Source organism: Zonotrichia albicollis, chromosome 3 (genome assembly GCF_047830755.1).
Source record: "Zonotrichia albicollis isolate bZonAlb1 chromosome 3, bZonAlb1.hap1, whole genome shotgun sequence".
NCBI classification, from domain to species: Eukaryota; Metazoa; Chordata; class Aves; order Passeriformes; family Passerellidae; genus Zonotrichia; species Zonotrichia albicollis.
In genome coordinates, this window is record NC_133821.1 from 55,533,281 (window position 1) to 55,547,352 (window position 14,072).

The following is a 14,072-nucleotide window of genomic DNA, read 5'->3' on the forward strand; positions in this document are numbered from 1 at the left end:
AAGACTGGACGTGGTCCTTAGTACCATGTCTGGTTGACGTGGTAGTGTTTGGTCATAGATTGAACTTGATCTCAGAGGTCTCTTCCAAGCTAAATGATTCAGTGAGGAGAGGCTGTCTCACTGATTTCCCACCACCCTCAGCTCCAAGGGGAGCTGAAGCAAACCTGACAGCACTTTGGCTGTCTCATTACACGTTTGATGCACTTTTTGAGCTGCCACTGTAAGCAGCTCTGTTGGAACCAGCATCCATCCAAAGGCTAAACAAGCATCCCATCTGTTGAAAAGGAGAGAAGTCTTGGTGTCAACACATGCACCAGGTATCACCCCTGCCTTGCCTGCTGGATGCCAGGAAAGGTAGTGACCCTTCATGGATGGGCTCAGCCCAAGAGAATACACAAATCCTTGAAAAGGGGCAGGCGGCTTTTCCAATCTGCTTTCACACAGAAGAGCAGCACTGTAGTGACACAGGAAGGGCAGAACAGGCTCAACCATCATCCAGTGCATTTCAGAGACTCATGGCCACTGAAACTTGGCAAGAGGCATATGGGAAGAGTACAGCCTCCAGGAACTCTGCCTGAGAGTTAAATCCCTGTGCCAAAAGGAAAATTCCAGAGTGTGATGGGAACTACCCAGTCATACGTATGGACGGGTACCAGTGCAGACTGCCAATAAGGGGCGGTGGGAGCACTGCAGGGCCTTGAAATAAAGCGTGTTTTCCCTCAGCACATGTCCATCTCAGCTATCCCCAACACAATCAGTTGTGGGACACACCAGCCTGCGTCTGTCCCTCAGCCAAGGTGTGGAGAGCACAGCAGGAGATGCCTGCCTTGCTTTGCCTTTGGGATCACGGTCCAAGCAGGTGCTCAGGAGTACGGGCACAGCCCAGCAGGCAGTGCTGGTGGCAAACTGCCTCAGCTGCAAGCACACTGCCCGTGCCAGGCAGAGAATGCACCCACGTGTAAAGCTGCATACACAGCACGTGCCCTGATCACCTCAGATTTGACCCACTGCAACATGGGATAAAACTGCCTGGCTAACAGTCTGCCAAAGGTATCTTCCTTTGCTACTTACGGGGAGACAAGTGGTTCCATGAATCTGGAGAGCACCATTTACAGACAAACTTCACAGGAGAGGTGCAATGTAATACATTGAGACAAATGTTTTGAGTAGCCACTAAACTGCATCAGAAATATTATGAAAATTAAATAATCTTTGTATCACAGAAAATAAAAAATCCTATTTATGCAAAAACTTGACTTGGGAGTAGAGAGCTGACTTAATGATCCCTGTTTTAAAACGGTAAACAAATCCCCCCACCAGATCATAGAGTCAGTAATTGTCACATCAAAGCAAATATGCTGGCACTAAAACTGAGAGCTGATCAAGAACTAGTACTGAGTGAAAAGCTACATTTAAATCTTGCTTGCCCAGATGTAGTTCCCAGTTACATCCATTCCCCTTATGTTTACTAAAACTGAAAAGCAGAACTGAACTACCATGATTCTGATTCCACTAAACAGATGAAAATATCCTCTTAGTAGCTTCACTAAAAATATTAAAATTACCCCTGTAGTCTTGGATCATCATAATTTTTAACACAGTCAATGTTTCCAAAGCTTATTTATCATGGGTTGTTACAGTCAGTCTCATCAGTAATCTGTCACTTTGCAGGTGTATTTTGGTCACCTGAACTACAGCCAGTAGTTTGTTTCCGCTGGCTCTGCCTTAATGATGGGCCATGCTTTCGCCTTCTGCTGAAAAAGAGGATGGATTAATCACTAGGAAGAAAATTAGGCAAATGCAGGTGCTCCATCTTACCTTTCTAGGTCCATTACAGCATACCAAAGATCATTTGCTGAACTGATTCTGCAGCTTGATGTAACTTTCATGAACACGCTACAGTTGCTTAAATTAACTGTTAGAAACAAAATCAGGGATTCACAAACTATGGCATTTTATTTCAGAGGCCTTTGCTTACATTTGTACAATATATTACATAACTCTCCATTTTCTGCAGAACCTAATATATATTTTATAGCTTTTTTCTATAAGCTTTTCCTTCAATGTCTGTCAACAAATTTTTACAGTCCTGTACAATTCTGAATACTTTGAAACCATTTTCAATAAAATCAGTTATAACCTTAAGCGCACACTACGAAGACTGAAAATGCTTTTCTTAGAAAAGTCAAATGAAAAGGATTCTGACACTCTAGCATCTACAAACAAAATGCTTCAAATTCTTACATGTTGTATTGCCAGAAAACAAAGAAAAACATGCCAGCCCCTATTTCCCCAGGCAAAAGAAGTACACAGAACTACAATTAAAACAGTAAAACAATCTGTACAATAAAGTACTGTGTATTAACAGTGCCAGGTATTAAATAGCTCGAATGAACACTTCCGCAATATACAAATGTCTTACAAAGGTATAGAATTGACAGGAGAGAGCTTGGGATCCATTCAACATAAAATCAATACAAGTGAAAATATTTTGAAGTTGGTTTTGGAATTTGTACAAGGCATTTAAAAAATTAAACATCTACCACTCGGCTAGCTAGTCATTTTAAAAACAACTACCCTTTTGTGGCAGTGTTGGTATCAGCAACCACAAATTATAACCTCACACCTTGCTCCCTCTTGAAGTCCTCTCCTAGAAGCTCGTAATAAAATAAGCATTACAAATGAAATATTTGTTGCTTTAAGGGGAAAAGAAACATTTACAAGAAAACACAAAAATATACCTGTTATAATCCATTATGAATAAATATACACTTTAAACTGGCTGAATACAATCTTTATACATTAAGATTTAATACAGTTTGTTAGCCATTTTCTTTCTTTTTCATAATGTATTTTATCAAAATTAAAAAAAAATACTGTTTTATAGAAAAATGGCAAAGTACAGTAGTTTCATTCCAATTAACGGGTTCTTAAAACCCAGAGTAACCTACTTAAGCCTAATTCAAACCTGTAAACATTAGTCAGTCTTTTTTTTTTTTTTTCTTTTAAAAGGAATCCTCATATTTGGTTATCAGGACTGATGTCAGACATCCTACTAACTGCAGGTTTTGAATAGATGTGCTTGACGTATACAATTAAAGCCACTATAAGGTGACTTAGCAGTTAAAAAACAATTAGCTTGTACAAATGAAAATATTTTCAATATTTGTCATAAATAAATGGAAAAATATCAAATGTTCCAGCTTTAACAAAATACCAGGGAATACAGTAAGCCTTACCACATTGATTTAGATCACCCCAACAGCTATATACTTATTGTCCTGTCTCTACAGGCAGTGAACAGCCTCCATTTGCCACAGTGGAAGGCCTTCGAGTCACTGGACTTACAATTCCCAGACAAGTTGGAAACAATTATTGCTTGAGGAAAAGCAGTTTGTTGTACTTTTTCTTCATAAAAGTGCACTTAAGTGCAAAGTTAGCTTGTCAAGAAACAACTTTAAATACAAAATAGTGCTTGTCTGAATTTTGTGCCACTGTGCAGTATAAAAAAAAAAAAAAAGGAAAAAAAAAAGAGTGGCCCTCAGCAGCCATTAAGTGCAAAGTGCTTTGGCAAGTCCTGCTGTCACCTGCACTCAACTGACATTCCATTCTGTGATGAACTTGACATAGATGGTTCTGCTAACGTTAACATAACTGCAGCCGTAATGGAACTAGAGGAAGGTGATGAGGAGGAAGATGATGTAGTAGCAGCACCTGTGCAGGAAAAGGAAAACACAGGTTACAGAGATTCATAAATCAAGCAATAAACATGTTTTCCTGCTCAGCAGCAAGCACTGGTACATACTGACTCCAGCAACCAATGCCTTGCAATGGAAAAGACTGGTTTCTTTTCCACTGCCTGGTTTGTGTAGCAAGCACTCAATTTAACTGGTATCCCCTAAAGTCATGGAATAAATCCCTTATCCCAAGGGGAAAGCACTAACTAGACCCACAAGCAACACTACAGTAAATTTATCTGTAACTTGAGGAAAAATTAGAAGTTATTAATACCCTTTGTTCACTGCTCAGAAAAGTTTATTTTCTGTGCATTTTTTCCTGTATGAAGTGGTTCTTCCTCAAGAGCATTCAACAGATTGCACACCTTGGTAACGCTCTTCCCTCTCCACAGTCACTGGGTATCTGATCCTCCTAATGGCCATAAAATACCCACAACACAGCATCTCCCAAAACCACCCTGCTGATGACACACATCTCCCAGCAAATTACCCAGTGCCTTAACATAACATGCAATTAAGCTCTCTAAAAGCAGAATTTAGTTTCCAGCACTCACTTTCCCGCTCTTTTTTCTTTAAGCGCTTTCTTCTTCGGTCAATGGAAGCCACCTCAGATTTCAAGGACAGGTAATGTTTCCTGATTTCTTGCAATTTTTCTTGGAGAACTGTTATGCGCTCAGCACTAGTCAGATTTTCCAAGTCAGCTGCAAGTGAAACAATCTCTGTTAGTTATTGTATTGAAGCATTTCCTAACACTTCTGGGTGTCAGTGAAGTGGAAGATACTCCAATCACAGTGATGTGCTTTGGGCTAGCAGACAGCAAATCTAAGAAACAACAGCAGCAGCAGCTGCTCTTTATCACCCCAAATTTGTTCACTTTTTATTATTCTTTGCAAGATACCGCCATATGCTTTTTGGGGACTTTTTAAGGAACTGGGAGAGGAAAAAAGACGCATTGCCTTCCCAATCAGGAGGAAAAGGATAAAAAAATCAAGACAAGGGATGAAAACATCACCAAAACTGGCTTTGAGCATCTTGCCTTCAGTCCTTGCTGGAGCTCAGCTTGGCCCCAGACACCGGGAAGGTCAGCCTGGCCTGACTTGTCTTGGTACAAAACAAGCAGGTTACAACAGCAATGTGCACAGCTGTGGGGCGGTTCTGGTGGAGCCCCTGGCATACGTGCCATAAGGAAAAACCACACAGGACAACCATGCTGGACATGGCCAGCACAGGAGCTGCCCCTTTGGCTGTTTCCAGCTAGGAGATTTCCACAGCATGGCACACAGCAGTGGGTAGCACAGGCAGGAGAAACCCCTGGCTCAGTCCAGGGAAGCCACACAGGACACACTCCATTCAAAAGCATTGAAGAATCATTTGAACTACTGTGAGGTGCAAAGTGCACTACATCAACCTGTAATGAAGGCAGCACTAAAGCACCAAAAGTCACAACTATGTCAGGCTGTGGGAAAATGAGGAAAGCTCAAGTGTCTGATTCAGCTACAGCAGGAAATGTGTCAAAGAGCACTCCATACACCCAATTCTGCCGAGCAACTTTAGCATGTGGAGTGTAGCCAAGGTAGAAAGAAAGGAAGGAGCAAAAGCCTCTCAGATGTGCTGCACCAGGAAAGTGTTCAATGAATCTCAACAGGGCAGTAAGCAGCAATAAACATCTTTTACATTACATACTCCTGAAGAGCACCAGAATGCAACTTGATTGTGAACAACTACTGGGAAAAATACATTTAAAAGGAGACTAATGCTGACATTCAGGGCCGGTGAGGAAATTTAAAAAAAACCACCCCAAACCAGCAAAGTCAGATTCAATTGGTAAGCTGCACTAATATGAGGGAATTGATAAGCCACTGATCTGTTTTTCAGACAGGCAGACAGATAGGGTCATATAGGATTAGGCAGGATCCCTTCCACACTGCTCACCCCTAGCTGGACCAGTAGCTTGACTGAAACAGAGTGGAAGTTCTTAATCCTAGAAATAGCAAACATGTGCTGGTTCAATAATGCAAAATGGATGGGGAAAAATCACTAATCAATCACCCACGTGTCTGAACTAGAACTAGGTATGTTTTCAAGAAAATACTTACACATCTGAAAGCTCCACTTGTAAACTTTGGGCAAACGATTATTCTGTTCTTTGAGATCAGACTCCTTCTCTCCATTTTTACCACATTTTCCTGGAGACTGTGTTCTTGTGAGTGATTTGGTTTGGTGAGATTTCATACCAGTAGAAACTGATTTTGCTGACTGGGACTTGGACACACTTTCACCAGCAGATAATTCATCACTGTCGCTGCTGTTTGCTGAAGAAACAAGAAGACATTGTTACAAAACAAAGCCCAAACTGAAGCTTGCCAGAAGCAATCTCTGTGCTGATTTTCATACAATGGGAATTTATTTGACCCAAATCTTTTACTTTAAAACAACAGAATCCATCCTGGTGTGGAAGCTTGGCTTGATGCTCTTTGCATCACTGAAGCACAACCAGGTATATAACGGGGACAAAATGAACGTGCTCATGGGGCTGTACTTTTTCTAGGAGTTCACAAGACTGATTGTTATGGCCCATCTCCTGTTTACCTCTTTCTGACATCAACTTCTAATGCGGTATTCAATACATCAACTTCTATCCCATCTCAGAGCTAACAGTTACAAACAGAATTTGACTGTATTTTTAGGACACATATAGCAGAAATCAGAGCAAACACAGCCTTTTCTTAGCCTTATGTAACCTTTATTTTCATTTTCCTCTACTAAAATCACTATCAATAATATGAACATCTGTGATGTACTCTACAAATTTCTCAGACATGATGATACAATTCTTTCATTTTGGAAAAATATCTTTTGCTGACTCAAAATAGAAGAACTTTACCTCATGCTGAAAAAACTTTAAAGCAACAGACCGAACTGAACACGGGTTTTTAATCAAATCACTCAAAGGGGTGTAACAAAATAATCTATCTAAAAGACAAGGTTTATGAGTAATGATTGAAAGGCTGAAGTTTTTTAGCATTACTAAAATAAAACTAAGGTGAAAGCAGGCACAAGCAAGTGTAATTTAACACAAGTCTAGCAAAGCAGTGGAATAAAATGCCTAGGAAATCTGCAGAACCTCCATTGTTAAGAGCTGTTTATAAAAACACATTGAATTTATATTTATTAAGAAAAATGTATGCCTCAGTTGTACCTGCCCCAGGTGATGACAAAATAAGCCCTGAACCTTTTGGCCTTTATGATCTGGTGATATACACAGGAGAAGCTGAATACCCAAGACATGCAGTGTGAGAGAGCTTGGCCAGCTGCTTGTTGGTGTTGGTTTAATGTGGCATTTACATTCTCTGAACAGAGAGATAATTCTCTCAGGTTTTTTCATAGAGAAGCACAGAGAGGAGAAAACAATTCTTATCTCTACTTGCTGCTCCTGTTGTTTTGCACATGTGGAATGTGTTAGGAATACTGTTTACCTGAAGTGATTTGTCAATTGGACTCTGCTGAGGATTGTTTGTTTCCTTGGTCAATCACTCAAAGCTGTGTCCTGGCTGTCTCGAGACAGTCACGGGTTTTCTTTAGTATTCTTTGTAGTATAGTATCTCTTTAATATAGTATAGTATTAATGTAATATAAAATAGTTTTAATAAAGCAATTGTTCAGCATTCTGAACCAAGGGAGTCAGATGCCAATCACTCCCTGCATCAGGGGCACCCAATTCAATAGTTTAATGCAAAGGCAAAAGCTGCCACACAAGCAGGTTAACAGATACTGAGGAATTTTGCCAAAAGCTTTTTTTTCCTTCAGCTGAACCACATTTTGTCTATTCATTTTCCTTATTACATCCAGTAGTGCCTGAAGTCTAACAAAAAGAGCACACACCAATGACTATGTGGTAGTAGCTTTGCAGTATCACATACTGATGAAGACAGAGGTTGAGAAAAAGGGGTAAATTCACCAAATCCAAGGGAATAAAGGCAAGGCTTAAAACGGTGTATTGGTTCTGCAAATTCAGTTTGTTTGGTTGCTTTAATTTCTGGGTGAGGATAGGAATAAGGACTATGAAAGGAGGAGACCAGTAAAATGGAATTTAAAAGGATGAGAAAATATGAAGAGGAAATCAATGAACATGAAAGACAGGTAGGGTGGAAGCAAATACCAGACTAGCAAGACTTCTACCAAAAGCTGTTAATGGAAAGAGGGGAGGGAAGCTGGGGGAGAGAGAGGAAAAAAGGCATGGCATATGCTTTTTATCCTTTATTTAACTCAATTTTTTACAGTTATCCTTCCAGGCTTCAATCTCTAGCTGTTTCCTGGTATTTTCTTATTAACAGTGAAATGAAGCAGTAATTGATCTTGTTGTCTCCCAAACAGCTGTGCATACGACCCCTAACACACCTCTGCTTTTATTAAGCTTCCCTTACCCAGTACTGTAGTTTCTATTCCAATTAGCTTCTACAACAACAAAAAACTGCAAAAGCTGCATTTTTTATTGTAGATGTAACAGACAGCACAGGAAGAAAACAAGAATCTCTATTCTTCTGGAATTATTTTCATATTTGCTACGGGGTAGAGAAATTAACCTCCAAAATCTCATCTTGCAGGAAATACAGAGTATAATTTCCTTCAGGTCCCAGTCTCCCCTCTAAAGCAGGCAGCTGTCATGATATAGAGATACCTGTCTCAATTCTACCATGTGTAAAATACTCACTCTTCTTTTCTTTCCTGAATTACAAAATATTAAGGAGCTCTTAGAAATAGCCGAGAAATAATACAAATCATTTAAAACCACTCTGGTGTTTAGGTAGAGCAGTTTCTTCATTTAAACAGTGTTAAGAATTCCCTGATGAGAACATTTTGTCCTAATGCATTCTTTATTAACTGACTTCATCTCCTACAATCAGCTGAACAAATGACACGCTACTTTAACACCTTTTATTTCACACTAAGCTGTACTTACTAGTTTTACTCTTCTTTTTGCTGCTCACAGGTGTTTTGTGGCTTCTTTTCTGCTTTTTTGAGGAGCTGCCTCCTCCCTGAGCATCTTTAAGTCTTTTTTGGCCTGTGCAGACTATAATTGGGAAAAGAAAAAAAAAAGAAAGAGAAATTAAATAAATGCTTGCACTCCTCCCACAGAACACTTCAAAGCTTAAGTTTGTAGACAACAATGCAACTGTTCCTGCCTATGCTTAATGCAGCTTAGTCTTCTGCTTATACTGACAAGAGGAGGTGAAAGACAATGGAAGGCAGACGAAGTTTCTTTGCAGAGAGTGCACATGTATGATGATTCCAAATCACTTTCCCCTATGCATCACCAGAATTTCTTTTGAACCACATGAATTTACTCTTTTTTAATACTGTAAATTAAATAAGAATACATTTATTTAAAAAGTTATCAAGACCTACTGGGACAAAAAAATGTTTTCAAAAGTTTGCTGTACTTGAAAGATGTGAGAAAAAAACCAAAGCCATAATCTGTGATCAGTAATTACATTGACTGAAGGTGTTAAATAAGATCTTAGATCATGTTAAAAAAAAAACCAAAAAAAAACAACAAGAAAAGAAAGGCAAACAAGGGAAAAATTCTACTGGTATTTGGGACTACAATGGGAAAAAGTTAAAAAGGAAAATGGAAGGATTATAGTACACCTGCTAAAAGAGAGTGTTTTAGAACTTCTTCAAATATTGTTTCACAACCATGTGACTTACAGATTAAAAATGACCCCTTGAATAAAACAATTTAAATTAAGGAACCTAATTTTCTGAAACGGGCAACATGCTGACAAAATCAGAGAGGAACTTTAGGTCGAATGCATTTAAAAATACTCTTTTACAATCTTGTAAACTTCTTTCAAGTGGCAATATAAAAAACCCCAAGGAACTTAAGTTCTAAACCTACACAGTTTTAATTAGCAAAGCAACACAGGTGTATTTATAGAGAGGTACACACTGACCTCTTCCAAACTCTCCCCTTTAAGGAAACACATTTTGTTGTATACTTTCAGAAGATCATTTCCAACAGAACACTGAAGGTAAAACAGATTTAAGGGCATTTGGAAAAAAAATAGCTAACTGCTAGCCAAAATCCACAGAGCTAAAAAAACCCACTTCTGTCTCAGGTTTGTACACAAAATGTATTTTCTTCCTCTGTGGTCATAATTTTTAGCCACTACAACACAGTGAAAGTAGCTCCACTTTTGATGAACTGCAAAACAGCCAGTCACTTTCAGGGAAAAGCTTTTGGATCTTGCCTTGCCAGCAGTTAAAAAGCAGGCAGCAGTTCAGCGACATCATGTGCACAAGTGCTTATTATCCCCCACTCTCTAGTGGATTCAGGAAAGGAACTTCAATCCAAAAAATCACAAATGGAAGTGAAACATAGCTGAAAAGGTCAATGCTTTTATCAGCTTGAGTTGAATCTTATGAAGTTAATGTTCTAGAAAAATACAAATTAGAAATGACTGCCTAAGCACCCTAGCAGCAAGAGGGCTTTCTCCTCCAAAACAAACAACTTACAGAGAATCAAATTTTATGCAAGAAAAGCATCTCATGCTTCTAAGGACAGTGCTGAAACTGCTTCCATCTTGCTACAGTAAGTGTTCCTTACACAAGCTATTACAGTTTGCTTTGGGCTTTTTTGCCATATCCAGTATAAACTTCATTCTTTTATCCTTTGCCCCTTGGTGAAACCACCACAATTTCAAACAAAAAGCCATTAAACTTGCTGGCAGATTACATTTTACTCACGAGATGATTATGCCATTTCCACACATCTGAAATGGACAGCAGGCTACTACTTCCTGCAACAACTAACTTCCCTGCACCATAATCAAAACAGAGTGAAAACACATCAGCAATGTTAGAAATAAGAGCTGGTTAGGTTGGAGACAGCTCTGTTTACCCTCTCCTTTACCTTTTTCAGCATGCTCTGGCTCTGGTTGATTACTACTACTGGAGCTGACGCTGGCATCAAAACCTGTTGGAGAAATATTTCCCTCAGACTGGAGGTCTTGCAGCTCCCCTGCCACACTGTCCACCTCTATTGTGCTATCTGTTTCACTTTTGATGCTTCGTATCTCTTCTTGATTGGGTGGCAGTGTCTCAGAGACAGTGACACTGGACTGATGTCTACTGGACTCTGTCACAGTTACAGAGGAAGGTGACTCAGGAGTTGTAGGAGGCGTATTTAGCACGGAATTGCTGCCGCTGCTTGGAAATTCAACCTTCTTCTCACCCACTTCAGTCGGTTTTTCCTCAACAGGTTTAACATCCACACTTGCTGGCAAAGATTTTTCAAGTTCACAGTTAGGCAAAGAAATGCCTTCTTCTGCAAGAGTCTGAAGCTGCTCCTCTCTCACAGCATCCTCGGGAGCAGCGTGTGGAGGAGAAGCAGCAGCCTCAGTGTCAGAGTCTGAGAACAGCTCCTTCAGCGTCTTCTTCGGCCACTGCCCTTGGATACTTGACCACACATCTTTTCGATCCTTTGCTCTGGTGTTCTGAAGTCTTTCATCAGAGTTGTTTAGAAGCTTTATTCTTTTCTCTCCCACTTCAGAAAATCCAGAGTAGAAAGTACTTGTCCGTAACGATTTCCTTTTCTCCTCTAGTCCATTGTACTTTTTCGTTGGAGTGATTTTCAGTTTAGATTTGTCTTCCTCATCTTCATCCGAGGAGCTGTTACTGCTGTTTTCTAAACTAAGGGAGTCTTTGTTTTTGGACTTCTCATCCTTTCTGTTAGGTGACACAGTCTTTAAGGATTCCTCTGCAACACAGTGTCTTCGCTTACCACGCTTCACTTGTGGTTTTGCTGTTTTATCCACCATCTCCTTCTTTCCATCCTTTCTCTTCTTTGTGGCTTCATCTTCTCCATCGGAGTCACTATCTTCAGATAACTCTTCCATCTCTTTCCGCAATCTTTCGGGAGACTTGGACGCAGCCTTGGGCAGCACTGCATCTGTAAGAGCTTTAGTTTCTTCTGGGAGGGATGAACCACTCTGTTCCTTCAGACGGAGTTCATTTTTATCTTGGCTCACGGCCTCGGGCTGAGAGTCCTCCTTGCCATCGGCATGAACATTCGGGGCACTTTGGTCATCTTCTTGCTCACTGTCATCAGAACTTTCAGAAGCTAATTAAAAATAAAACCAAACAAAACAAGAAAAGTTTGTCTTGATTCTGATTAGAAAGAATTATTGAAAAACACGAAACCAAAACCACAACTAAAGAAAACTGTACAGATATGAAGACACGGTACAGGGATCTTTAGCAGTCTCTCTCTTCAATGGTACTTCCTGAAGAGTTCAAAAACTCATGGTATAATGGCTAGATTAGAAACTAGGCAGATTCTCTGTTATACAGTACATCTCCAGGAATTTCTGAACAGGTAGAGAAAATATAGAGTGCATTAATCCATAAAATACAAACTTCTGCACCCAAACCAGTAACTGAAGATGCCCTTACATATTTCTTATGGGTGACAAATACTACCATTATCTGCCTTTTTTCCAAAGCTCACAACACAGACATCATTTTCCCTGGAAAATCCAGAGTCTAAAGGACAGAAGAACACCACACACATTGGATACTGTCTAACAAACCAACCAATCTGATGATCAGCCTGGAAAAAAGGAAGTGAAAGCAATAAAGAAGGCACTTAGGGAAACAAACATAAGTATAAGAAGAATGTAGGACAACTGCAAGAAAATTCAGGGTCAGCAACAAAGAAACTGAGAGAAGAACAAAGATATATAATCCCAAAGGAGTCAACAGCAATTTCATCCAGTGCAAAAAGATACAGATTCAAGGAGAAACACAGGAATTGGCTCAAATATATATATATAACTCCTTGATTTGTAAAGTTAATTACAGATTAATTATCACACTAATAGTATCATCACTAATTGGTTTTTGTTTCTCATTTCCTAAGGAAATGAAGCATTATAGATTATGTTGATTGTTATTCTACCAACATTTTTGGAACTCAGTGGCCAGTGTCATCCAAGTTCAAATAAGTTGGAATGATAATTAAATACACACAGCTTCCACAAAAGTTTGTGGTTACTCAAACTACCTATACATGATTTCCTTCTCTGAAAGCATGCTCTAAACTAAGAATAAAGAGATGTAAGTAGGTATTAAAATGCTGCTGTAAATGAGTGGCCAGGGGAACATAGTGCTAGCAACAGACATGCAGATATGAAAAATGGGTCCTATAGCTTAGGTAAATCAAAATTAAACATTTAGAAGTTAGATAGGAAGCAAAAAGCTCTGTATCAAACAACAAAAAAAAAGGATGGCAACACACAATGTAATGAACATTAACACACTGAATTCACAGAAACTTCCAACACTGCTTTTGTCCAAGGGTCATTTCTGAAGATGATGTTATAATTAGCCACACAGACTCAAGCATTTAGTAGCATCAGTTATTCTATGTTGCCATTTACTCCTGTTTAAAGGCCATTTACAGAATTAGAAAAAGCTTTAAAGTACAGTACCTTGTAGCCCATTAATGATAGAAGTAATTTCTATTGATTTAACTGGAGCTTGTTCAGAATTTTTGGCTTCAGCGCTGTCAAGTTTGGACCCAGTCTCTGGTGATGTGCTGGTGTGAAAGGGGGGTTTTGACAAACGTCGCAATTTGCAAGGTTTAGGAGAATACTTCTCTTCCTTCTCTCTATCAGTTTTATTCTAGGTGAAAAAAAGATACAAAAACTCTTCTGATTGGAGCACACATCTTATAATGGATTACAATTAAACCATGCTTACAGTTATCTTAAACATTCAATCTGTAGAGGAAAGCTCTCCTCTTTGTTTCAAGGACTACAAACACCTTCCTACACTTCATGCCAAGACCTTTCTACTGAAGACAGGGACTTTGTCAACAATAAAACAAATGGGAAAACAAACCCAACCAGTGCTCGAGGAGAAGTGGCACTGCAGCATGCCAGGCTCAGCAGGGGCAGAAGGAAAAGCTTCCTTGCAGCCCACTGTCCAAGAAATATGTCATCATCTAAGCTTAAATATCAGTTGTGGAAGAATTAATTTTGAAAAGAATCTTGGCAATAAAATTATAGAGTCCCATGCACATGGACTAGTGCATAGACTGGCACTGCAGAATCAGAAAGATCTCAAATTTCACCCCCCTCCAGCTGGCTCCCAACACTGACAATAATCTGTATCCTCCTCATTTGATTTCTGTACATTTAATTAAAAATTCAGGAAAGAAGGAAAGGAAGCTTCCCCTCCTCACCTCAAGGAGCAAAGCCAAATTCATGATGAAAAGACATCCATGTTTAAAAGGCTATGAAGTTGCTTTGCTTAATAAGCATTTGTAGGCCA

At 39.4% G+C, this 14,072-nt stretch overlaps 1 protein-coding gene across 4 annotated transcripts in view; it reads right to left on the minus strand.

Moving 5' to 3' along the window:
* Nucleotides 1-2,969: 2,969 nt before the first annotated feature.
* ARID4B (AT-rich interaction domain 4B) overlaps nt 2,970-14,072 on the minus strand; it is an 86,783-nt gene continuing 75,680 nt past the window's right edge. For all 4 annotated transcript variants that reach the window (XM_074537496.1, XM_014267425.3, XM_074537495.1 and 1 more), the window contains 6 exons: nt 13,229-13,421; nt 10,651-11,859; nt 8,698-8,808; nt 5,834-6,049; nt 4,292-4,438; nt 2,970-3,714 (listed from right to left, as the gene is read on the minus strand). In XM_074537496.1, coding sequence (XP_074393597.1) covers nt 3,584-3,714; nt 4,292-4,438; nt 5,834-6,049; nt 8,698-8,808; nt 10,651-11,859; nt 13,229-13,421 — 2,007 coding nt within the window. In that variant the 3' untranslated portion in view covers nt 2,970-3,583. The remainder of the gene's footprint in view (nt 3,715-4,291; nt 4,439-5,833; nt 6,050-8,697; nt 8,809-10,650; nt 11,860-13,228; nt 13,422-14,072) is intronic.